The following is a 27,036-nucleotide window of genomic DNA, read 5'->3' on the forward strand; positions in this document are numbered from 1 at the left end:
TTTTTGTGGCCAATTTCCCCTTCCGCACCATTATTTTGTAAGCGCCAAATTTCCAAAATTAGGTTCAGGTCACGACCAAATTGGTTTGCAACCAAAGTTATGGAATGAATTATGGTCGTGACCAGAGGTTCTACTGTTCTTGATTTATGGTGGAGCCAAGATGGAGCTAATGCACAGTCAAACCCAGTATTCTTTTGGATCAGCTCCAGCAGTTGGGATTCATTCGTTCTCCTCTTCCCACTGATTAGTTGTAGTTGTGTTGGCTGGGGAATGGTCGCTCCCAGACCTCTTCTTTTGGGCTGTGTGCCACCAAACCTAACAGTCTCTCCGCTTTTGTTAAACATCTGTACGAAGCCTGGGTGAGGTCACTCAAAAGTCTAGAGGATTTTATCTGTTAACCCAGGACACTCAAGTAAGGATATCAAGTTTCTATCTAAATGCTTGGAGACTATGTGGGCTAGGATTGAAAAGAACTGTCCCCAATTTAATCCTACCAAATGTCATACTAGGGGTATCTAGATATGGACATATTCTATCTTCAACCTTGAATGGGCCAGCACTTCTGCATTTCTGAGTAGTGCATAATCTGGGGTCCTTCCTAGGCTCACAACTCCTGCTTGAGAAGCAGGTGGTAGTTGTGGCTATAAAGGCGTTTGCACAACTTATCAAAGAATCCAATTGTGCCTTTTCTTGGGTTGAGAGTACATCCCACTCATGCTCTCATCACCTCACAGCTCAACTATCATATATTCTAAATGGGCTACCATTGAGAAGCAAAAAACTCAGAAGCTTCAACTGGTTCAGAATGAAGCATGACTTGCTATGCCCACATGACATTCCTGCTTTGTAAGCTGCATGGGTTGCTAGTGTGTTTCTGGGTGTAATTTGATGCTGGTTATGATCTACAAAGACTTGCTGAAAGACTGCCTATCTCCTGCAGATTCTGCCAGTCAGTATAAGCCATCAGGATTGGCACACTCCTGGTTTCTTCAAATAAACATCAATTTTTGGCACCAGGAAGCATCCCTGTTATTCAGAAAAGCACTCCACCCCAGCAATTTGGGTTGCTTCTACCCTGTTGGCATTCTGGAAAGCATTACAATCTTAGTGTTGTCTCAAGCCTTCAATTAGGATGGCCGGGGGTACATTGGATACATTTGGGGGCAAGGTTGCAGTTAGCTAAATCTCTTTTTGTTCTTTATTCCTTTTCTTAACTCGTTTATTTTTATTTTTTTTAGTTTTAGTTCAGTGTTCAACACAATCATTCCTCAGCATTTGGTGAACAAATTGGGCCTATTAGGTTTTAATACTTCTTTATGTAACTGGATACTTGATTTCCTTATTGATAGGCCCACTTTGTGCGAATTGGAAGAAGAGTTTCCAATTCCATCTCAAGTATGGGTTCCCCACAGGGCTGTTTCTTGAGTCCGTACTGTTTACCTTGATGACCCATAACTGCTGTGCCAAGTCTGCTACGAATCATATTGTGAAGTATGAGGATGACACAGTAGTGGTGAGCCTTATCTGGGATGAAAATAGAGATTCTTATAGGGAGGTGAAGGCTTTGATGGACAGGTGTATTAAAATAACCTGGTTTTGAATGTTAATAAAACTAAGATCATGGTTGATTTTAGAAAGAGCCAGCATAATTATACTCCACTTTGTATCACGGCTGCAACTATGGAGGTGGTCAACAGTATTAAGTATCTAGGGGTACAGATAACTAATAATCTGACTTGGTCTCTTCATACGTTATCTTTAATGAAGCATGCAAACCAGCATTTGCATTTCCTGCATCAGTTGAGGAGAGCACATCTTTCGCCTTCTGTCCTGGACACTTTTTACAGAGGCATGATTGAGAGCGTTTTAACAAACTGTATCACTGTTTGGTTTGGTGATAGCAGTGGCTCAGATAGAAGGGCCATACAGAGTGGTAAAGACAGCTGAGATTATAGGAAGCTCACTTCCTGTTATTCAGGATACTGCTTATAAGCGCTATGTGCTTAGAGCTCAAAGCATTGTTAGAGACCCCACACCCCACTTCTGGTCTGTTTCTGTTGCTTCCCTCTGGGAAGAGATTTCGAAGTATTTATAACAGGACTACTAGATTCTGTAACAACTTTGTTCCCTATGCCGTCTTGTAAACTCTTTTTTCCCCGCCATGTATATGTATACATTGGAACTAGATCATTATGTTTCTCTGTGTCATATACGTTTGTGTATATGGCTATATGCATAATGGTTATCCTCTGAGAGCTGAATGCAAAGAAATTCCATTTTAATATATGCTGATTACTGTACATTTAAAATCACAATAAAATTCTATTGTCTTCTATACATATTGTATTTTCTATTTTGTTTATAGTACACTGCCCAGAATCAGTTTGGACTTGGGTGGTACTTACATTGAGTTAATTAATTTCATTTCTGTAAAGGCTTGATGCTCTTTAAAACGTTCAAAGACAGGCCTGATTATTCTACTCTACTGTCATCAACTCCTAGATTTATTTCATTCATATCTGTATTTGGTTGTATTGCAGGATTTGTTTTAAATAGGTAAGATTGTATTTATTTACAATCTTTATTTATTTATAATTCTGAGTTGAGAACAAAGCTATGTTAAAGTATTTGTGTGTGTGTGTGTGAGTGAGAGAGAGAAGCAGGATATTAAATTATTAAAAGTTGATTTGTGTTTGATGAGATATATGCTGCATAAAAAGCTTAGGTGGTGGTAATGGACCAATTCTAGTAAGTATAATCAAAATCATATCAAAGGAATACAAAATAGGAAAAAAACAGGATATCCTAATGAACTGGGGTGGGTGGGTTATTTTAAGAGTTTTTTTTAGTTGAAATTATGTCTAGCTCAGCAGATATCAGGTCAATTTTTGCTTTCTTAGAGCGAAGATAACACCCATGAAATGGTAAAAACAGCTTATTTTCTCAACAGGCTGATGCCAATGAAATTTTAGCAAAAGATAAAACCAAAAAGGCCTTAGCCAGGTTTCTAACCAAGAAATATAGAGCTCCAACAGCACAAGAGGACCCACATGTAGTCACAGGACCCTCTGAGGACCATCTTTGTAGTCACAGATACATGAACCTGCCAATAGCATTTTCCACATGAACATGGACACCCCATCAATCTTTAAGGCTCCTGCTGGAAGAATCGTCTCTAATGTATGCATGTAGAATACTTGAGGATGGATGGATCTGAATTAAAACTCTACTTCAGTAAAAATTTGCTTCAACATCCTTCAAATTTCTTCTAGCAAAAAAGCTGGGAGTCTTGAACACAGTATGTGGTTGCTGTTTTCTTTTGTAAACAAAGGCTACAAAATTGAGTTTTTATTTTGACACACAAGATGCACTTATAAAATTCATACATAATTATTTTACAAGGAAAAGTTCATTCCAAGCTTCCTTTCAGCTACATTTAAATAAAATCAAATTACAAGATTTAACAAATGTTCTGAATTGAATTTTAATGAATCAAATTTGCCAGAAGCAGCATGACTATGAAATTAATCTCTTGTAAACTTCAACTTCAAGTTTTATATTTCTCCCACAATGTTCTCTTAAGTTGAGAAGCTGGTCAAAGGAGGTTGGCAGCATGGGGAGAAAATTATTAGAAACACTTGGCTATCCATACTGCCTTCTTTCTTGAAACCTGCTTGTCAGGATACCATTCCCACGTATTCATCCTCTCAACTTTGGGGAAATAATAAATGTATTCTGGACTTCAAACATTAGCATTGTAAAATATTTGTTTTGGCCACTCTGCAACAGCTAAGAAGTAAGTTGCCAAAGATTTGCTTATTATTCAACACACACAATTTTGCTTTTTATTTAAAAAACACACACACTTGATATTGCATTGTGTTCCTTAGGCATTGAGGATAGAGAAGAAAGGAGCACCTTGAGTATAGATTTGCTCTTAAATATGTGGAGTTAAAAAGAACCATAATTTTTGTCTTAATCTTCTGTGCACTCCTCTATACGCATAAACTGAAGCTGCTTTGTATTTCAAAACCAAGCATTTCATAAAGCTAGTTTTCAGGAAAATCTATGTTAGTCTGTCATTTTGGCGACATGCTGCTTTTCCAGCCAAAGCAAAAAAAAAAATACTCTTCAATTGTTTGACGTATAATGCAAAGAAAATTGTTGCACATTGAATAGGCTGGCAGCTGGAACTGAAGCATACTGATTTCTACCTTGATACTTAAAATGCTGAAGAGCAAAGATAACTCCTGACTTCTTGTTCCTTCAAACATTCAACTCTTCCCTTGTTATGATCAATTTCTGATTTAAAAGCTTAAGATTTAGGATGAAAACAATTAGTAGAAAATCTTTAAGGATGGTCAATTTTAGTTAGATGAAATGCATTTTGAGCCATCTCCTGGGGGTAAGTTTATCCTGATTATTTAATTTCCTGTAAATATGGGAAAAAATGGCAAGAGGAATTTTTAATTGAGGGAGAAATCTGCTCATGAAAGCAAAGGGAGAGAAATGCTTCTCAATAACTTTTCAAAATTCTCTATGGCCTGGCAAAACGAAGTGTGAATGAAACACAGATTCATACAGGAAAAGGAGTTTGAAGATAGATCACTTTTCAGAAAAGCGACACTGCAGCTCTGTCCAACTGTCAATGGTTTTTTTTTAAAAAATCATTTTTCAAAATACCAAGGTTACAAAGCTGACACTTGATCCATTTTTAAAGCCAACTTATACCCTTGTCAATAGATTTGTTGTTAATAATTTAAGTTTTAAATAAATATTGGTATGCCTGTTTGGCATCTGTCTGTCACTGACAGCCCTTCCTGTTCCAACTGCTCAGTCTCCCACTCACAGACTGCTAGTCAATTCGATTTCCACAAATGGTAAACCTGTCTATCTCCAACAAATCTTTCTTTGTAGATCGGAATTTGGATTCTGAACTGTCTTGGCATATGTCTTTCTCATCTCCGTCAGGAGTGGTCAGAAACTGGTCAGAGGGACTTGTCACCAGTTGGGGGGCTACATTTTCCTTTGGTTGCACAGGCTGACTGGTCACTGAAGTGGAGAAGCCTTCCTCAGTGGAAAGTCCTGTGTGAAATATAAACATAAACTCATTTTGTTGTCTTTATTTAGATCACTGTAGCCACCTACTCAAAAAGACTCTAATACAGTGTCTACCAATAAAATATATTTCAAAGGGGAGGAATGGGGGGGGGGTTCCAAGAACAACAAACACCCTTATGGCATTTTCAAGACTAACAAATGGATTGCAGTCTTCTTCATCAGATACAAAGGTGCCATCACACTTTTTATTGGGTTTGCTGCAACAGTGTAATATAGCACCTTGTCTCAGGGAAGACACAAGACAACTCAAACTACTTTGTTTGGGTTTTCAAGAATTCAGTCATATGTTTTCTTTGGTTTGTTAATGATAATGTTCCACACTAAGTCTGATTTTTTTGGGTTCTTTGATGACATATGATACCATTTTCATATAAGACCTTTCAGCCAATAAATAAGAAAGAATGAAGGTGTATAGGCATTCATGACGTGAAGACTTGAATGTGGTCTGAGTATCCTTAGCAGGTAGAACAACTCATTACACAAAAGTGTAAGTGTAAGTGTAAGTGTCTCCATTATCATAACAATAGGAACTCTGCACAGGACAGCATAAAACATGTGTTCATTCAACAAGGGACCTATATAATTAGAGCATGCAATTATGACAACTAACTTGGAAAAGCTTTAAAGATCACATTAAAGAAATACATCTTCTTGAAGCTGGTAGTCTTTAATCAAATAGGAAACTTCCTAATCAGAGATGTAACAAATAGGAGGAAAGATCTGTTTTTTACCCAAATTAGTTGGGTTACCACTTTTTACTCCAATCTTGGGACAAATGAGATTATTTAAGTGACACTGTGCTTGCAGCTTGCTTTTTGTTTGTTCCCTAGATCAGTTATTTATCTATTTATGTAAACTATTCCTGCAGTGAAAAGTGAAAGAGCAAATTAGCAAATCAAATAGAAGGTACAATTGTCATTTGCCAGAGCCCCTTGAAGAGAGGAAAGAGAAAGAAAGAACATGCAATTACTTATGTTTGGGACAGAAAACCATTTTGGGACTCAGAAAATGATTGCTGCTTCTTTGACAGGTAAACTCTACACCAGCAGTGAAATCCACTTACCTCGCTACCGGTTCAGGAACGGGAGCGTATGCATGTTACGCACGCGCACCTCTTCTGCACATGCACAGATGGTAAAAAAACAGGACGTAATGATGTCCCGGCGGATGGGTGGAGCCTCCCACCATGGGTGCTACTGGTTTGCCAAGCTGGATAGAACTGGGGGGATTTCACCGCTGCTCTACACTCATGTTAAAAACTGTGCCATGGGAAAGTTAGAATTTTGAATTGCATCCTGAATATTATGTCTGGAGTTTTTAGAATGCTGATGGCAAAAAGTTTTGTTTCATTGAGCTTTGAAAATGCAAAAGTCTGATTTATGAAAAAGAAAACTTAATGCAACTGTCAGAGAAGGGCATTTTGCTGCTGTGATGTTCATGGGTAGTTTTGAAAAGAATGCATTGCTCTGGCTTGTTTTTTTAAGTGGGCTCACTTTTAGGACTGCTTGTATAAAGCAAGATAAAAAAACAGGCACAAAGTACGCTTTCATTGTTTTACGATGGGATTTTAATGTTTTTTTTATCTTGTCCTTAAAAATTGTTCCCTTGGCCAATTTTTCTGTAACAAATAGGGCCATGTAAACTATCACCTTACTTCCTTGCATGCATGCCTGTGTGAAAAGCAAGTAAGGAAGGTATGTGTTATCACTATTCTTTATAATGGTACACTTGATATTTATGAAATATTTTGTCTTATCAAAACACAAGGCAGTTAAAATACTCCTTGTGGAGTCACTGTATTCAGAGTTTGGAATAAACCTGTTTTTCTCCTTTGTACCAATCTATACTTCCTAGCAGCACAAAATTAGGCACTGTTTGTACTGAATGAGTCTTCCTCAAGATATTCTGACTACCAAGATTGTTCTTTTTACTTCTATGTAGAAGGTATAAGTTTCTCAGAGAGCAAAATATTGCCATCAATAACTGCATCAATTCTGGGACTTCCGGCTTGACATCGCGGCAAGACAGTTGGGGAAATAGCGGGCTCTGTTGAGCCCAGCGAAAACCCCAGCTGTCGAACCGCCGCCGATGGGTCTTCGGACCGAACCCGTCTTGCAGGGACGGGGGAAGAAGAGGGGCACCTCGGACGACCGAGAGGAACAGGCAAGTTCCTTGGAGGTCAGAGGGAACCTCTGTGAGTCGGCAGCGGGGGGCGGTAGCCATGGCGGCTGCCACAAAGCTGGGACAAACTGAAACAGGAGATGTGCAGGAGGAAAGTGAAAAAGAACAAAGCTCTCTGAAGCTGGGTGAGTGACACCAACCCAGGCTGGGAACAACGCTAGAGTATAATTGTTATTTGTAAGGCCCCTAGTCTTAAACAGCAGCTGTGGATTTGAGGGGCATAGAAGATCTTGAAAAGTGACTTTAGAAGGAGAAAACCCGCAGGGAAAATTACTATGGTATTGAATTAATTGGAACAATCAAACATTGAGGCAGGTTGAAAAGCCTGGAGAGAACTTTTAAATTAGAATTGGTCTTGGAAAAAAGGGAAAAAAGAAAAGGGATTTAATATTTTTAAAATCTAAAAGAAAAAAAGAGCTAAATTGGACTGTTATATAATCACAACAAAATGGAGATTGGCGTGACTAAGGGAAAGTGTGGATCGAGGAGCAACACCTTCCATTTTAAAAATAAACATTGTAACTTGCTGTTTGCTTGGGAGAAGTATGAAATTACTGATAATTGCCGGGAGAAGTTGGTGGTAGAGGCTTTTCCTTTGTCTACAGATGGCTTTTTTGGTGGAAAGAGAGAGGAAATACAACGGAACTTTTATAATTGAGACTAACTGGCACAGGAATAAAAGAAGTCAAATGGCGCAGCAACAAAAGAAGGAAAGTTAATATACTTTGCAGGGAATTGAAGTAATAAAAAGACTTAATTGATATAGGAAAAAACAATTTTGGGAACATTGAATTTGACATGGAATATAAATTGCTAGACAAGGAAATGAAAATATAAAATATATACGGCTGGAAAGAAGAATACAAAAACAGTCTGATTAATAAATGAATTGTATTGCTTAGATGATTAATAATTATAAAAGGAGGTGTTTAAAGAGACATAATGATGGATAATAAAATAATGTGACTAAATAGAAAAATGTAATAAAGATGGAATGTATTGAGAAAAAGGAGTTTCTTATAGGTGAATAAAACTGTATGATCCCTGAGGACGTGGACAGGATTCTGGGTAGACTGAACGCGACCACTTGTTTATTGGACCCGTGTCCTTCCTGGTTAGTACTGGCTTCCCGGGAAGTGACACGAGGCTGGCTCCAGGGGATTATAAACGCTTCGCTGGGTGAGGGTGACTTTCCCACCGCCTTGAAAGAGGCGGTGGTGAGATCTCTCCTCAAGAAGCCTTCCCTGGACCCGGCAATGTTGGTAAATTATCGTCCGGTCTCCAACCTTCGCTTCGTGGCGAAGGTTGTTGAGAGTGTGGTCGCGCAACAGCTCCCCCAGCACCTGGATGAAACGACGTATCTGGATCCGTTCCAGTCAGGCTTCAGGCCCGGGTACAGCACGGAAATGGCATTGGTCGCGTTGGTTGATGATCTCTGGAGGGCTCGGGACAGGGGATGCTCCTCTGTCGTGGTCCTGTTAGATCTCTCAGCGGCTTTTGATACCATCGACCATGGTATCATGCTGCACCGGTTGGAAGAGTTAGGGGTGGGAGGCACTGTGTTGCGGTGGTTCTCCTCCTTTCTCTCTGACCGGTCGCAGTCTGTGTTGACAGGGGGACAGAGGTCGACCCCGAGGCCCCTCATATGTGGGGTGCCACAAGGGTCGGTCCTCTCACCTCCCCTGTTCAACATTTATGTGAAGCCGCTGGGCGAGATCATCCGTGGTTTCGGGGTGGAGTACGATCAGTACGCTGACGACACCCAGCTGTACATCTCCACCCCGGATCACCCCAATGATGCCCTTGAAGTGATGTCCCGGTGCCTGGAGGCCGTACGGATCTGGATGGGGAGGAACAGGCTCAGGCTCAACCCATCCAAGACCAAGTGGCTGTGGTTTCCGATGTCCCGATATAGTCAGTTGACGCCATCACTGACTATTGGGGGTGAATCATTGGCCCCCATGGAGAGGGCTCGCAACTTGGGTGTCCTCCTGGATTCACAGCTGTCTTTAGAAGAGCACTTGACAGCCGCGACCGGGAGGATTTTTCATCAGGTTCGCCTGATTCGCCAGTTGCATCCCTTTCTGGATCGGGACTCGTTACGCACGGTCACTCATGCCCTTGTCACCTCCCGCCTGGACTATTGCAACGCTCTCTACATGGGGCTCCCCTTGAGGAGCACCGGAGGCTCCAACTGACGCAGAGTGCGGCCGCACGGGTGGTAATGGGAGCGACATGTCATTCCCATGTAACACCCCTCCTGCGCGAGCTGCACTGGCTCCCGATGGTCTTCCGGGTGCGCTTCAAGGTTTTGGTTACCACCTTTAAAGCACTCCATGGCTTAGGACCTGGGTACTTGCGGGACCGCCTACTACCACCAATAGCCTCCCACCGGCCGGTACGCTCCCATAGAGAGGGGCTCCTCCAGGTGCCGTCAGCCAAACAATGCCGACTGGCGGCCCCCAGGGGGAGAGCCTTCTCTGTGGGGGCACCTACTATCTGGAACGAGCTCCCCCTAGAGATACGGAGGATCCCGGATCTGCGCACCTTCCGCCACGCTTTAAAGACCTTACTATTTCACCAGGCGGGCCTGGCCTAATTTTCTCCCTCTTTTATAAAAGATTTTTAATTTTTAAATATCTTTTAGTATTTTATACATTCAATTTTAAATTGGTTTTAAAAGTTTGGGGTTTTAAATTTGTCAGGGCCAAAATTATTTAATTTGATTTTATTCTACTTTTAAATTTTGTATGTATGTGTTTTATTGTTTGGCTGTGCACCGCCCTGAGTCCTTCGGGAGTAGGGCGGTATAGAAATAAAATAAAATAAAATAAAATAAAATAAATAAATAAATATGAATATGAGAAAAATCCAAGAAATTTTATTGATTTTTATGCGGTGGTGTTTAATGCAAGAACTAAGCCTCAATGTTAAATTGTAAACAAAGCTGAGAATGATAATAAGATTAAATATATAGAACTAACATCTAGGTGGAAGGCACAATAAAACAGGGGGTTATATAGACATAAGATAAATCTAAGAAAATTTACTATTTTATGTGAGAATATATGGAGAATATGCTTGAGGTAATATGTTTCAATTTTAAATTGTTAACAAAATTGAGAATGGTGAATATGATTAAATACGAATGTTTAATGTATTGATGGATGATGAAATAAGATATACAGATTTAATTAACAAACTAAGATTGAGCTTAATGTATGTTGGAAATGGTTAATATTTTGAACCACACGGGGAATCACCCAGGAAGAGATGTACAGCCAAAATAAGATATGCTGGGAATCAGCCAAACAATAGTTAGAGATGTGGAGGAGATGATGCTGGAAATCAGCCAAAACAAAATATGCTGGAAATCAGCTAAACAATACTTGGAGGTGAGGAGGAGAATATGCTGGAAATCAGCCAAAACAAAATATGCTGGAAATCAGCTAAATAATAGCTGGAGGTGAGGAGGAGAATATGCTACAGCCAAAACAAAATATTCTGGGAATCAGCTAAATAATAGTTAGAGGTATGGAGGAGAATACGCTGGAAAACAGCTAAAATATGCTGCGAATCAGCCAAAATAATAGATAAAACAATAGATATGGGGTGAAGAAGAATATATTAGACGATAATTAAAATGAAGTGAGATGAACATGAAATGATTTTGTGTAAAATGAAAAGGGTAATTGATGATAAGTTTAAGAAAATTAGATGTAAGTTAATAGAGTTTAAGATTTAAAGATTTGAGGAAATGGGTCCAGGGATGAAGGAATATAGATAGAAAGTTGATTTATAAATGGAAATAAAAATAGTGTTGTGAGGGGCACTTCCGGTTTCCTCGTCTTCGGCGGCGGCGGTGCCTTTTGAAGCTCCGCCAGCCCCGCCGCTTGTAGAGCCGCTTCGCGACTAAGAAGCGGCTCGAAAACTTCAAAAATCTCTAGGATTTTTGAAGAGAGATCGCAGGGCACAGGTTGAGCCCCTGCAACCCCCCCAGGGAATAGTTTCTGGGGAGGGAACAGGAGCGGCTCCCATTCAACCTGCTGGAACTCTGGGCGGCGTGGGACAAGTCTGCTTCTGCAGAACAAGCCGGCTACAGGAAACTTCAAATTGAAAGAAAAGGAACCAGCCTTAATAAGCAGCATACTGTTACTTGAACCCTGAAACCCGGAATCGCAAGTATTAGAGTTTTCCTGGCTTTCTAATCTGAGTGAAAAAATGCAGATGAGTGAAAGTGAACTGTAAAAACATGGCGCTTAGCTTTAGAGTTAATGAGCTGGCGAGTGTGGATTGCTGAACTCATCTTGCTTTGTTACAAAGTTTCTAAACTGCTACGAAGTTGCTTCGCTTGCAACAAGAGAAATAAGAGAGAAATTTCTCCTTTTTCAATACTGGACTTTGCTTTACTTTGGTTCTTATTTGATTAAATCTGGGGGACTTTTTCAGAAGTCTTTGTGGAGGTGGGAGAGGAAGAAGAACTTCCCTTTTTAGTAAAACCAGCCTACGTGGCAGGATGGCCTCAAAGAAGCAGGAAGCGAAGGCAACAGGAGGTGGATCTCCCACACATAAAGCACAGCCTCCCCCAGCACAACAGATACAGACTCAGAAAAAAGATTTTGATGTGGGAGATTTAAAAGAATTTATTTCTAAAACTTTGGATGATAAATTTCAAAAATCTCAACAGGAGATAGATGATAAACTTCAAAAATCACATCAGGAATTTATGCAGGAAATTAATGAAGTTAAAGATATGGTGAAACAGAATCAAAACAAGGTGACCAAAAAAATATCAGAAGTGGCGTCTGGCCTGGCAGAATTTATTATGAAAGTTGATTCTAAAGTTGAAGAACTTAAATCAGAAGTTAATGTTAAGATGAAAGACAATGATTATAAAATTGCTGATGTTGACAATAAAATGCAAAGAGTTGAAAATGAGATTGTGATGGTACAATTCAGGGCAATGGAGTTTGCCATACGGCTTCGAGGAATTCGAGAAGAGGAAAGACAGGATTTGAGACAGGTTTGTTCTGAGGCCCTGGCCAAGATTCTACAAGTTAATCCTGATGTGGTTTTTCACAAAATAGATAAAATTTACAGAGTGAATTCTTGGGTGGCCAGACAAAGACAATTGCCCAGAGATGTGGTCATATATTTTACAGATAGAGAAATAAGAAATGACATCCTGCAAAAATCCTTTTACACTTCTGTGCAAGTGGGGGGCTCACGAATTGGAATTTATAAAGAATTACCTCCTAAAATGCTGAAAACCAGAAAAGAATTTGGCTTTCTTGTTAAGGAATTGCAAAATCTACAGATACCATTTCGGTGGGACGCCCCAGTTGGTATAATTTTTAGATACAAGGGAGAAAGATGTCGTTTGAATACCGTGGAGAAGGCAGAGCACTTTTACACTACTGTTCTTAAGGAAAGAACACCATCCCCACGTACATCTACAGTTTTGGAGATTAAGGAGAGTGATGAGAAGCAACCTCAACGAGAACTGCAAGAACAGTCTAAGCAGGAACTAGCGGAAATGCAAGGCGCAGAAGGAGGTTTTCTGGATGAGCCTTTGCTGGAATCTTCTCCAATCTTGGACCCGGTTCGGATGATCGAAGTTAAGGATCAACGTATAACTCGAGCTCAATCTAAGTTACTTAAACAAAAGCAACAACAACAACAGGAAAGACAAGACAAGAAGGCAGTTAAGAGTACTGCACAAGAGACTGGAGCCATGGGGGGAGCAAGATCGAAGCTTTCGGATGACATTCGATTATTCTGCTCTTTGCTCCAGAAAGATGAAGATGACGCTTAAGTGTTTATCTTGGAATGTGAATGGGTTGAATTCAGCACAGAAAAGGAAGAAATTATTTACATATTTGAAACAATTTAATAATGATATAATTTGTTTACAAGAAACGCATATCACAACTCAAGATCAAAAATATTTGATAAACTCCAAATTAGGAACACATTTTATATCTTCAACTTCGCAAAAAAAGAATGGTGTGGTTATTTATGTAAATAAAAAGCTAACAGCTAAAGTTATAGAAGCAGATGAAGATGGTAGGTTTGTAGCAATTGAATTGCTTACAGCAAATGGCCAAATTCTTCTAATTGGAATTTATGCTCCCAATCAACAACAGGACCATTTCTACAAGATGTTACATACTAAAATACTGCAATGGGACTACAGATCTATTTTAATTATGGGAGACTGGAATGGAGTAATTGATTCTAAATTAGATAAAAAGAGTTTGGCAAAGTCTAGGATCAGATTACCACAGACCTTTTTTGACATGAAAGAAGATATGGAACTAAAAGATGTTTGGAGAATACATAATCCAAAAGAATTGGACTACACTTTTTTTTCTGACAGACACAGATCCTTCTCTAGGATTGACTTCATTTTGTTGTCAGATGATTTACTTGTCAAGACAAAAAGAACAAAGATTTTTCCAAGAACTTTGACTGACCATAGCCCAGTATGGATAGAAATTGAGATGGATAAGGTTGAGAGACGTTCTTGGAGATTAAATGAGAACTTGTTTAGATACGAAAAAAATACAACAGAACTTAAAAAGCATTTGAAAGAATTTTTTGAAATAAATTTGAATAAAGGTACCCCAATTGAAATTGTGTGGGACGCAAGTAAAGCTTATATGAGAGGGGTACTTATCTACATGAACTCTAAACATAGACTGTTTCGACAAAAGAAAAGATCTGAATTGGAAATAGAAATAAAGAATAAAGAACAGTTACTTATTAAAAATCCAACAGATGAAAGAATATGCGGTGCTATAAAACTTTTGAAAGACCAATTTCAAATGCTTATGGCGGAACAAGTTGCAACAAACTTACAATATGCGAAGCACAATACATTTTGTAACGCTAATAAACCGGGCAGATGGTTGGCTTACACATTGAGGAAAAAACAAAGTATACGGACTATTGATAGTATTGATATTGGAGGGAAAGAAATTTTTCAACAAAAATTAATTAAAGAAGCTTTTGTGGACTATTATACTAAACTATATGCCAAAGAGGAGGTGCAGAATGGACTTATAGAAAAATATCTAAACGATAAAAGAGTTACAAAAATTACTGATCAACAAAAGGAAAGAATGAATTATCCTATAACAGAGGAGGAGATAATAGTAGCAATTAAACAGCTAAAAACAGCCAAAGCTCCTGGTACGGATGGTTTGACCGCAGTGTATTACAAAACTTTGCAAGCTGAAATGGTGGAACAACTTAGAGATTTATTTTGCAATATTCAACAAGGGGGTAAAATACCCCCATCATGGACAACAGCTTACATATCTTTGATACCAAAAGAACAAGTCGGTCCTAAAAAACCAGAGAACTATAGACCAATATCTCTTTTGAATACAGATTATAAAATCTATGCGAAAGTATTAGCCAACAGGTTGATGCCAGTAATCCAAAAGGTGATTCATGATGATCAAGCGGGATTTATCGAGGGCAGACACATGAAGGATAATGTAAGGCAAGTAATAGATTTATTGGAATATCTTGAGAAGAATAAACAGATTCCTGCAGTGCTGGTCTTTTTGGATGCAGAGAAGGCCTTTGATAGAGTGGATTGGAATTTTCTACTAAAGACTTTAAAAAAGATGGACTTTGGGGATCAATTTATACAGGCGATTTCAGCAATTTACCAAGAGCAAAAGGCACAGATCATTATTAATGGAAGTTTGACAACAGAGTTTAAAATTGAAAAAGGAACAAGACAGGGATGTCCGTTGTCCCCACTTTTATTTATTCTAACACTAGAAGTCTTGCTAAATACAATACGGGACTCTAATATCTTGAAAGGTATAATGATTAGGCAAGAGGATTACAGAATAAAGGCATTTGCAGATGATCTGGTTGTTACCCTATCACAACCAATGGAATCAATAATCCTGATGAAGGACATTATACAAGACTATGGTAAAGTTTCAGGTTTTAGACTGAATGCAAAAAAGACTAAAATGATAGCTAAAAACATGACACAAGATCGTAAACATGAGCTTGAAAGGAGGGCAGGTTTTGAGACTGTACCTAAGGTAAAATATCTAGGAGTTCAGGTTGCAGAATCAAACATGAAATTGTTTCAAAATAACTATGAGGTGTTGTGGCGAGAGGTGCAGAAAGACATGGAGACTTGGAAAAAACTGCAGCTGTCTCTACTTGGAAGAATAGCAGCAGTTAAGATGAACATTTTGCCAAGATTTCTTTTTTTATTTCAAATGATTCCGGTGCTTAAAAGTGATAAACAATTGAAAGTCTGGCAAACTGGACTCAATAAGTTTGTCTGGAACGAGAAAAAGCCGAGAGTGAAATTGAAAATTATGCAAGATGTTCCAGAAAGAGGAGGTCTTAAACTTCCAAACCTACAGTTATATTATGATGCAGCAGCTTTAACTTTAACAAGTGATTGGTTTGGAAGTAAAAAGGCTGGAATATTGAATGCAGAAAGTTTTGATCTTGAATTTGGATGGCATGCTTACTTATTTTATGATGACAAAGTTGATAAAGTATTTAAAAGTCATATACTTAGAGACTCTTTGATGAGAGTTTGGAAGAAGCACCGACTCAAATGGGATTATAAAATACCGTTATGGCTGGATCTTGGTCATACTTTGTGGAATACAAATATAATGTCACTCGGGGGGTTTTTATACAAAGAGGTTCTTTTTACAGATGCGGGCAGATGGCAGCTGAAGACATTGCAGACACTGTTGGACGAAGGGATTAATTTAACTTGGTTACAATATAATCAATTACAAATGAGATGGAAAGAGGACCAAAAAACTGGTATTATGTTGCACGAGGAAGAATTGGTTAGACATATAAAAGAGAAAGGTCCAATGCATATCAAAAGGCTTTATAATGTTTTGCTAGAAAGGAATTCAGAAACTGAATTAGTTAAAGATTGTATGATTAAGTGGGCACAAAATTTTGAAGAACCAGTGATGTTGGAAACATGGGAAAAAATTTGGGTTCAGAATGTTAAATTTACACAGTCGCAGAACCTGAGGGAAAATTTCTATAAAATGTTTTATAGATGGCATTTAGATCCCAAAAAGTTGTCATGTATGTACCCTAATGTTCAGCCAAAATGTTGGAGATGTGAATGTTTGGATGCTACGTATTATCATGTTTGGTGGACCTGTAGGAAAGTTAAGGCTTTTTGGATAAAAATTTGGTGGGTCATGCAGAATGTTTTGAAGAAAAAAATTCAATTCTCTCCACAATTGTTTTTATTGGGTATAGTTAAGGGTTTTACATCGGGTGAAACAAAATTGATATTGTATATGATAACAGCAGCAAGATTGTTGATAGGTAAATATTGGAAAAATGAAGCTTTGCCCACTATTGAGGAATGGACTTTGAAGATGGCCAGTTTTGCAGAGATGGCGAAGATTTCAGCATACTTAAAAGATTGTTCACAAGAGACTTATGAATGGGAATGGAAAAGGTGGATAGAATATGTTCAGAACAAATATCAAACTAGAAAGTATCAAATAGCTTTTATTTGAAAATAATGTATTAGAAATATTTTAATGTAATGAGGTAAAAAGAAAAACTATACAGGGGAGGGAGGGGTTCAAGTTTTTACATAAGTGTCATATTAAGGGGTTTTTTTTGTGTGTTTTTTTTTATCTTTCTTTACCAGTTATGAGTATATTATAGGGAAGTCTAGGGGGAGGGGAGGGTTAGGGAGGTTGGGAAGTTTGGGGGGGCTGGTGGGGGGGGAAAGGGGTGAAAATGTAATTGTAAAACTTTTGCAATAAAAAAAAATAGTGTTGTGTTTATTTGAAAATTAAGATTTGTGGTGATAAAATAATAAGGTAAATACTTAGATTAAGATGTTAGAATATTTGTTAAAAATTTGTGTTTTGATTTTTATGTTAAAAGATGCAATGGAGGAAATTCGAGAAAGAGTTGTTAAAGAGTTTTAAGCAAATATACCTATTCATGACTGGATCAAGACTTCTTTCTTAAAAGATGTATTTTATGTTTATGTTTTTTTTTTCTAAAAATAAAAAATATGTTTCAAAAAAAAAAATAACTGCATCAATTCTGGGAGGACATACTTTATTTTCTAGCAGTGGCAAAATGTCAGAATGATATTAAGCCAAACAGAGCCAAATTATTAGATTTTGGAGGAAGGATGTAGTGGTAGCATTTGAGGCCCATTGAAGTTTTTTTTTGAATTGTTACAATTCCCTGACAACAGGAAAAACTGGTATTTGGGGAGGACTCAGAAGGGGTGCGAAGCTTTAGGGTATCCCATTTGTCCTTGAGATCATACCACGTTCCCACCATGCATGAGTGTACACACATGGGCCATAAACATTGGCTCTGCCATTGTAGAGTGGTCTGAGGACTCTGAAGCAATAAAAGGACTGCTGAGTGTTCATATGCACTTCAAACCCTGCAAAATTCTTCTGAAGAGGAAAAAGTCTAAAGCTGGTTTTATTCAGAATTATTAAGATTTAGCTCCTTAGATGCTACCAGTCACTTTATACTGAGTCAAATAAGATGCCTCTGCTTAATACTGGAGTCAGCATTTTGAGGTTTTACTTACCTTGAGGAGATTTGTACTTGCTCTGTGGTTTGCCAACAGATTTTCCTGGGGTGCTGAAAGGAGGTGGGTTGAACAACTTCTCCTCCATGTTTGCTTCTTTGACATAATGGCAGGACTTTCCCAGCAATACAATGCTGTTGAGTACCTTAAGTGATATTAAACTGAAAACAATAAACACACAGGATTAGATATCATGGCCTGAACAAGTTCACCTCCCCCAGAGGCCTCCTCAAGCTGTTTATTAGGACAACACATACACACTATTTTAATCTGCTGTACATTAACTAGAAATATAGGACAAACTTATATAGGACAAACACCCGGAGGGTGGCGTCCCTCTGGTTGAAATGTGCCCACCAGGCTTCAGAGCATTCCATCAGCTGAGGGCCCAGGGGAGGGGCGGGGGGGGGTGGCGGTTATTATTAACGAGGATCTGGGTCCGAGGGAGACCACTGTGCCTCAGATAGCCAGATGTGAGTCCCTCCTTGTGAGGTGGGGCCATGGGGTCCAGATGGGCTTGTTGCTTACGTACCTGGCTCCCTGCCGCGTGGCAACAGCCCTACCTGAGCTACTTGACGTGATAGCCACGGTGGCAGTAGATACACCCAGGCTTTTAGTCATGGGTGATTTCAACTTGCCATCCGTTGGTGAAACGTCTGAGGTGGCTCGGGAGTTCATGGCTTCCATGACGGCCATGGACCTGACCCAGTTAGTTCATGGCCCTACTCACAGGGGAGGTCACACTCGGGACTTGATTTTTGTCTCTGGCCAGTGGTTGAGTGGTCTTGTTATAGGGGATATAGACATGGAACCCTTGTCATGGACTGACCACTCACTCCTTCACCTAGATCTTCGAACCGCGACCCCTCGCCGCAGGGAGGCGGACCCAATTAGATGGATCCGCCCCAGGTACCTGATGGATCCTGATAGGTTCCAGATGGAGCTTGGGCCATTTCCTGAGGATCTAGCACATGACTCGGCCGAGGACCTGGTAGCCGCCTGGGATCGGGCGGCTGGTGGGGCCTTGGACCGAGTCGTGCCTTTGCAGCCTCTGACCGGTGCCGATCCCGTGCGGCTCCTTGGTTTACTGAGGAGCTGAGGGAAATGAAGCGCCGGAAAAGACGCCTGGAGAGCAGTTGGAGGGCCAGTCTCGCTGAATCTGACCGAACACTGGTAAGGTCGCATATTAAGGCCTACCTAGTGGCGATAAAGATGGCAAAGTCTAACTACTTTTCTGCCTCTATTGCGTCATCAGGGAATCGTCCGGCCACCCTGTTTAGGGTGACCCACTCCCTGCTCCATCCGGGAATGCGGGAGGATCCCTTAGAAGGCAGGGCGGAGGATTTCGGACAATACCTGTATGACAAAATCGCTCAGATCTGGGGGGATTTGGACTCTGACTGGGTAGATCAGGGCAGGGTGACGAGGAACAGTCTTGAGAATGTTATCTGGGAGGAGTTTGATGCTGTGACTCCCGATGATGTGGACAGGATTTTGGGGAGACTTAGTGCAGCCACATGTTTATTGGACCCGTGTCCCTCCTGGTTGGTACTGGCTTCCCGGGAGGTTACACGAGGCTGGCTCCAGGGCGTCATTAATGCTTCGTTGAGTGAGGGTCACTTCCCTGCTGCCCTGAAAGAGGCGGTGGTGAGGCCTCTCCTCAAGAAGCCGTCCCTGGATCCGGCAATATTGGCTAACTATCGTCCTGTCTCCAACCTTCGCTTCATTTCGAAGGTTGTTGAGAGTGTGGTCGCGCAACAGTTTCCGCAATTCCTGGAGGAAACATCCTATCTAGATCCGTTCCAGTCGGGTTTCAGGTCTGGGCACAGCACGGAAACGGCATTGGTCGCGTTGGTGGATGATCTCTGGAGGGCTCGGGACAGGGGTTGTTCCTCTGTTCTGGTCCTATTAGATCTCTCAGCGGCTTTTGATACCATCGACCATGGTATCATGCTGCACCGGCTGGAAGAGTTGGGGGTGGGAGGCACTGTGTTGCGGTGGTTCTCCTCCTTTCTCTCCGACCGGTCGCAGTTTGTGTTGGCAGGGGGGCAGAGGTCGACCTCGAGGCCTCTCATCTGTGGAGTGCCGCAGGGATCGGCCCTCTCGCCCCTTCTGTTCAACATTTATGTGAAGCCGCTGGGTGAGATCATCCGTGGCTTTGGGGTGAGATACCATCAGTACGCTGATGACACCCAGCTGTACATCTCCACCCCAGGCCACCCCAACGATGCCCTTGAAGTGATGTCCCAGTGCCTGGAGGCTGTGCGGATATCGATGGGGAGGAACAGGCTCAAGCTCAACCCTTCCAAGACTGAGTGGTTGTGGCTCCCGGCATCCCGATATAGTCAGTTGACTCCATCACTGACTATTGGGGGCAAGTCTTTGGCCCCCACTGAAAGGGCTCGCAATCTGGGAGTCCTCCTGGATAGGCAGTTGTCTTTGGAGGAACATCTGACGCCTGTTACCAGGGGGACCTTTTATCAGGTTCGCCTGATTCGCCAGTTGCGGCCCTTTCTCGATCGGGATTCCTTGTGCACAGTCACTCACGCCCTCGTCACCTCTCGCCTTGACTACTGCAATGCTCTCTACATGGGGCTCCCCTTGAAGAGCACCCGGAGGCTCCAGCTGGTCCAGAATGCAGCAGCGCGGGTAGTGATGGGAGCAACATGGCGCTCCCATGTAACACCGCTCCTGCGCGAGCTGCACTGGCTCCCGGTGGTCTTCCGGGTGCGCTTCAAGGTGTTGGTTATCACCTTTAAAGCGCTCCATGGCATAGGGCCTTGCTATCTGTGAGACCGCCTGCTACCGACGACCTCCCATCGACCCGTGCGCTCCCACAGAGAGGGCCTCCTCAGGGTGCCATCAGCCAAACAATGTAGGCTGGTGACCCCCAGGGGGAGGGCCTTCTCGGTGGGGGCTCCCACCCTCTGGTATCAGTTGCCCCCGGAGATAAGGAGAATCCAAGACCTCAATGCCTTCTGTCGTTCCCTTAAAACCCATCTTTCAGCAACCCGGGTTGGCTTAAGAAGAAATTTTTAAATTCTTTTAATCAGTCTGTGATTTCTTAACTTTCGGGCCAAAATTTATATATATTTTTAAATGTTTTTTAATATTTGTATTCTATGTTTTTTATCTTGGCTGTACACCGCCCTGAGTCCTCAGGGAGAAGGGCGGTATATAAATTGGAAATTAAATTAAATTAAATTAAATTAAATTAAATTAAATTAAATTAAATTAAATTAAATTAAATTAAATTAAATTAAATAATTAAATTAAATTAAATTAATTAAATTAAATTAAATTAAATTATTAAATTAAATTAAATTAAAATAAATTAAATTAAATTAAATTATTAAATTTGTGCCAGGGAGCCTGGAATCATTTTGGTAAAGAACTTGATGCGACTCCAAGAAGGGACTTCAGATGAGTTTGCCTACCTTGACCAGGCTGTGTGGACAAATGGTCCTGTTCTTCTCAAAAAGCTGGCTGAGGCAGATGAAGAACTGCCACCCAGCTGTTCTTAAAGATGAGGGGGCAGATGCTACTGAGTCCAACTTCAAGGAGGCCTCCCAATAATTATCCTCCAGCGTATTACCATCATAGTCTAACATCAACACCCTGCAATACTGAGTGTGTCAGGGGCAGCAGGGGAGGCAAACATGCACTCTCACACGTTTCCCTGTATTTCCACACCCAAGAATAGAGAGGTTTGTGCCTGCCATGTTCAAGTCAGCTGGATAAGAGTGTACTAACCTGATGATAAAACATTTTATTTTATGATTTTCCCATTATTATTCATCATGAAATTCCTTCTGTTTTTGCCAACACTTGGAAATCTTAACTAAATCATGAATTGGGCATTGATACCATATTATATTTAATTGATTAAAAATATTTTCTTAAAAGCTAAATGGGACAAAGTATATTTAACCTGTGGGATTAAGCAATAATCATGATGATTAAGAAATCTTAGTTCTAAACATTTTATTTATATAGTAAAAGCTTTGTATTTAATATTCCATTATGAACTCTGTTGTGCTGATATATTTTTAATAACAAAATGGGACTTCATTGTAAGAATTTTTTCATGTTTCATGTTTTGGTATTCTAATATTCCTACAGATAAGCTTTACACAATTATTTGATTTGCACTTACCCACAACAGAAAAGAATTACACAGGAATAGGACAAGACCCCTTGGACTTTTACAGAACTTGTAACAACTCTAATAAGCTAGAAAGAGAAATAACAGGGAATTATTTCTGAATTATTATTATTATTTCTGAAAAGGCATGAATGTGTAGTTGAAATTGTTTAAGTTATTTTAAATATGATTTAATATTTAAGATACCCCATGTTAAATTATTTTAACAGATAGCAGCGGCACACAATTTTATTTCAATAACATACAATAAACCACACTCTAATCCAGGCCATCTCAATTTAACCTGAAAATCTTGTTCACCAAGTCCACAATCACAGTATAGAGTTATCCAAATTTTAAAATAAGAGTCAATATTATTTTATTTTTATTAACTAATGTGCTCAGGATGTATTTCATCCCCTGGGGCAATTTTCACTAGCTACTATGTAAAAAAAAAAACCATGACTTACCAAAACAGCCAGTGGGAGTGGAATAAAGCCCATTCTCCTGGAAACAGAGTCACTGTAATCTGTATATGCCTGGAGGTAGAGAGCAGACTATGAAAAAAGCACTGAAACAGGCAAAATGTTGAAGTACTAAGAAGTCTTGGAAGTCTACACATGTTTACATATTGCAAATTTATTTACTTTAAAATCACACTCATAAAGGGAATTAAAAGTCAGTTCACAACTGATCAGTGGTTCAGGGACAGAAATTGGCTGAAAAAAACAAGGAAATCTGATGGGGTTAGTACTTTGATGTGTACTTTGATGGGAGAGCATCAGGAAGCAATAAATCTGCAGGCCACTGTGAACAGTTGAAGTAAATACTGGAAGAAGTAAATGGTAATCTATTTCCATAACTATTGCCACAAAAGTGTCAAAATATATCCATTTTGTCATTAGGAGAGTTTTCTGATACTTCTAAATTATCTAACGGAAGGCCCTGGGATCATACAACTTAACAGGTACAGCATTGAATGGTTTTATAACTAGGTTTAATTACTTCCTGTCAGCTGGATCTCCAGCATGGGCTTTCCTTTTGATGCTTGCTTGCTATTGGCTGCCATAGTAATGGGGAGGGGGGGCATTGCGTTGGGGTTGGGGAAGTGAGCTGGTGTGAAGACGGTCCAGTGAATAAAAAGGGAGTTACTGCGCTGCTGAATGGAATTGTTTACATCTTGTCAAGGCCAACCAGCCTGGCTCTCCGGATGGTCGAAAACATCTGAAGATGTGCCCCACATACTATGTGGGACAGCGATTGGACATTCAGCCTGGGTCCCTGGGGGAGGGATTTGGGGAAACTTTCAATATGTAACTTTCACACCTTTTGGCTCAGATCTTGCTTTTCTTTTGCTACTATCATTTCAAACTCAGTAAAAGTATCTCTTCTCTAATTCAATAGAGTCGGGGGTTTTCTTTCTTGGGATTTGAATGGAGGCAGACCTGACATTAAGCAAGATTTGCTTTATTGGCCAACCCGGAGACCTAGTCTACTGCAGGGGCTGAACACACAATGTCAACCCCATGGGAGCGTCCAGGAAGACGGGAAGCCGTGGGGTTGACCTCCCCCCAGCCACACTGCTTCCGGGAGGAGACAGAGTGGCTGGAGGAGCTGCAGCTCAAGGAGAAACTGGTCTGAGCCAAATGGTCACTGAGCATAGGACACATGGAAGTTCCATAGGAGCAACCCCCAGGGGTAACTGTTGCCAGTCGCCAGCAGGGAGATGATGCTTTGCAGGAAGCCAACAAAGAGGACCTCCTGCTGACACACGCCCTGCAACTTCTGCACGAAGCTCCTGAGAGCTGGAGAGCTCAGGGAGCCGTCAGCCTCTATGATGCTTGCTTGCTTTTGGCTGGCATAGTAACGGGAGATGGAGAGGTAATTTAGGGATTTGGAAGGGGGGAAGTGAGCTGGTGGAGATGTCTCTTGAAAGGGAGGAAAACTTTCACTGCCTTCGTAACAGCTGCAGGGAGTGCTGAGAGCACTCAAGGTCTACCTTCTGGCATACCAGATAGATGGGACCATCTGAAGAAGCACCTCACATGACACCTTGGGGAGATGTGGATTGGACATTCAACTTGGGTCCTTGGGGGGAGGGATTTGGGGATGCTTTCTGTATGCAATTTTCATGCCTATTGCTTCAGACTTTCCTTTCCTTTCATTGCATTCAGTTCATACTCAGTAAATGTACCTTTCTCTACAAACATGGAGTTGGGGGTTTTCTTTCTTGAGTTTTGAATGGAGGCACACCTGACTTTAAGCAAAGTCTCCTTTAACAGCCATCCTGGAGAAAACTCTACCGTGGGGGCTGAGCAAAGGATGTCTGACCAAGACAGTGACCAAGAAGACATGGGAGCTGCTGGATCCACCCCTCCCCAGACTTGATGCAGCGAGGAAGCCTCAGAGTGGATGTCTGAATTACAGCTTGAAGAAAAGCCGGTCAGAGCCAGGGGCCTGGTGGCTCAGCAGACTAATAGCATTGTGATTAACACCAGCTGTCTGCAATTACTATAAGTTCGAATCTCACCAGGCTCAAGGTTGACTCAGCCTTCCATCCTTTCTAAGGTAGGTAAATTGAGGACCCTGTTTGTGGGGGCAATAAACACCAAATTGTTAAAGTGTGAATTTCACCAGAATAAAATTGACCGCATTGGGTTACCGCATACCACAAGGGGATAGAAATGGACCCTGAAAAAATGCCGGCAGTCATAGAGTGGGTGCCCCCTCCGTACCAGAAAGCAGTTGTAAAGCTTTCTGGGTTTTGCGAACTTTTACTGACAATTCATCCCGCCTTTGCTAAAATTGTGTTACCCATTACCAACCTTCTAAAGACAAAGGGAGAGGCTAAGCCAAAGCCTAGCCGTCCCCTCGAGTGGACAATGGAATGCCAAGCAGCCTTTGAGAAACTTAAGCGGCTGTTTGCAGCCGAACCTGTCCTTAAACATCCTGACATGGATGTCCCCTTATAGTCCAGGCTGACGCCAGTGACGTAACTGTAGGGGCCATGCTATTGCAGGCAAACGCCGCTGGGGCCTTACAACCCTATGCTTACACTGCCAGAAAATTAACTGAAACTGAAAGGAGTTGGGCAATATGGGAGAAGGAAGCATTTGCTGTCTGATGGGCCCTATTAACTTGAAGGCATTTTCTCGAAGGGGCAAATGCAGAAGCAGAATCCAGGCACAGAAATGGAAAAACGAGGGGGGGAATGGGGAGGAGAAGGTGTAATTAGCAGAATCCAGGCACAGAAATGGAAAAACGAGGGGGGGAATGGGGAGGAGAAGGTGTAATTAGCAGAATCCAGCACAGAAATGGAAAAACGAGGGGGGGAATGGGGAGGAGGAGGTGTAATTAGCAGAATCCAGCACAGAAATGGAAAAACGAGGGGGGGGAATGGGGAGGAGAAGGTATAATTAGCAGAATCCAGGCACAGGAATGGAAAAACGAGGGGGGGGAATGGGGAGGAGAAGGTGTAAGAAAACGTTTCCTTAGATCACTGATGCTCCCAACAATGAGTTTGGCGGCGATGTAAGGAAATATCTTCCAGCTCTTCAAGATTGACTTTAAGCCGACAGCAAAAGTAGTGGGAGGGGGGGCAACAGGGGCATGTGTGTTTGTGTGTGTGTGTATGTCCCTCCCTCTGCAAGGACTTGGAGGCAGACACTGCCCCTCTGAGGAAAAGAGGAGGTGGCGAAGCCCTGGCTGTCACCTGGGAGAGGAGGACCGTGGATGGACACACACACACACACACACACACACACACACACACACACACACTTGCCCCCGCTGCCGCTACTTTTGCTGTCGGCTTCTCAGCGCCCTTAAAGTCGATTTTGAAGAGTTGGAAGATGTTTCCTTAGATCACTGATGCTCTGAACAATGAGTTTGGCAGCATGGAAGGCGGGCACTCTGGGACGGGAGTAAGCTGCTAGCTCCCTTCCCCGCAGCCCTGCGAAGCTTGGCTGCCTTCCACGTGGCCTTCCGCTTGCCTGCCTTCGCAAGCTGGAAGGCTGCATGGAAGGTAGGGAAGCATGGCAGGACTGCGGGCCATGGCCCGGTTCGGGGGCATGGCCAGCCAGCAATTGCTCCCGTACAGCAAACTAGCCTCAATCTCCACTACTGGTCCTCCTGAACCGGTAGCATTTCACCCCTGGGCAAAACATCCTTTTGAGGTTATCCCCTCCAAGCAACTGGCTGCCCCAGTGATCACCAGAACCCAGGAGAAAGCGGACCTCGACCTTCCCAGTGACTTAAACGAGGAATTGAAGGGAGCGCTGAAAAGTGATGACTGGTTCCTATCCCACTCAAATGAGTGCACCATACAAGGTGGCCTAGCATGGATTGGCGCTAAACTATACTTCCCCATCACCCTTAGGGGGACTGTGCTGTAATGGGCCCATGATTTAAAAGTTGCTGGACACTTTGGCTTCGTGAAAACTTTACATCTAGTTCTGGTGGCCCTTGTTGAAAAAGGACACAGAAACCTACGTGGTCAGTTGTCCTGTGTGTGCTTCTGCTAAGTGACCCCCCAGGAATCCTGCTGGACTCCTCCAGAGTGTTGCCAGTCCTAGTGCCCCATGGAAGGAAATATCCATGGACTTCATTGTTGAACTACCTGAGAGTGGGGGGGGGAGAACACAGTCATTTGGGTGATAATGAACTTATTTTCCAAGCAGGTGCACTTTGTACCCTGCTCCAAGATCCCGTCTGCAAAAACGCTTGCCAAACTGTTTAATCTAACATGTATATAGGTTACATGGGGTTCCTGACCACATCATTTCAGATAGAGGGGTACAATACACCTCCCACTTCTGGAAGGAGTTCCTGAAGGTGTTAGGCTCTGCCCAGGGTCTAAGCTCCACTCACTACCCTCAAACTAACGGGGCCTGTGAACGTAAAAACTTGGATCTGGAACAGTATCTCAGGTGCTATGTAAACTACCAACAGGACAACTGGGCGGACTTGCTGCCTTTTGCAGAGGTCGCTT

General features: G+C 41.6%; 1 protein-coding gene across 6 annotated transcripts in view; it reads right to left on the reverse strand.

The window, feature by feature from the left end:
* Window positions 1-3,306: 3,306 nt before the first annotated feature.
* TAPT1 (transmembrane anterior posterior transformation 1) overlaps window positions 3,307-27,036 on the reverse strand; it is a 237,882-nt gene continuing 214,152 nt past the window's right edge. For all 6 annotated transcript variants that reach the window (XM_070948705.1, XM_070948704.1, XM_070948703.1 and 3 more), the window contains 4 exons: window positions 22,517-22,585; window positions 22,059-22,135; window positions 17,903-18,063; window positions 3,307-5,085 (listed from right to left, as the gene is read on the reverse strand). In XM_070948705.1, the coding sequence (XP_070804806.1) occupies window positions 4,856-5,085; window positions 17,903-18,063; window positions 22,059-22,135; window positions 22,517-22,585 (537 nt within the window). In that variant the 3' untranslated portion in view covers window positions 3,307-4,855. The remainder of the gene's footprint in view (window positions 5,086-17,902; window positions 18,064-22,058; window positions 22,136-22,516; window positions 22,586-27,036) is intronic.

Source organism: Pituophis catenifer, unplaced genomic scaffold (assembly GCF_029215685.1).
Source record: "Pituophis catenifer annectens isolate HBS135680 unplaced genomic scaffold, rPitCat1.0.hap2 SCAF_8, whole genome shotgun sequence".
In the NCBI taxonomy this organism is placed as follows: domain Eukaryota; kingdom Metazoa; phylum Chordata; class Lepidosauria; order Squamata; family Colubridae; genus Pituophis; species Pituophis catenifer.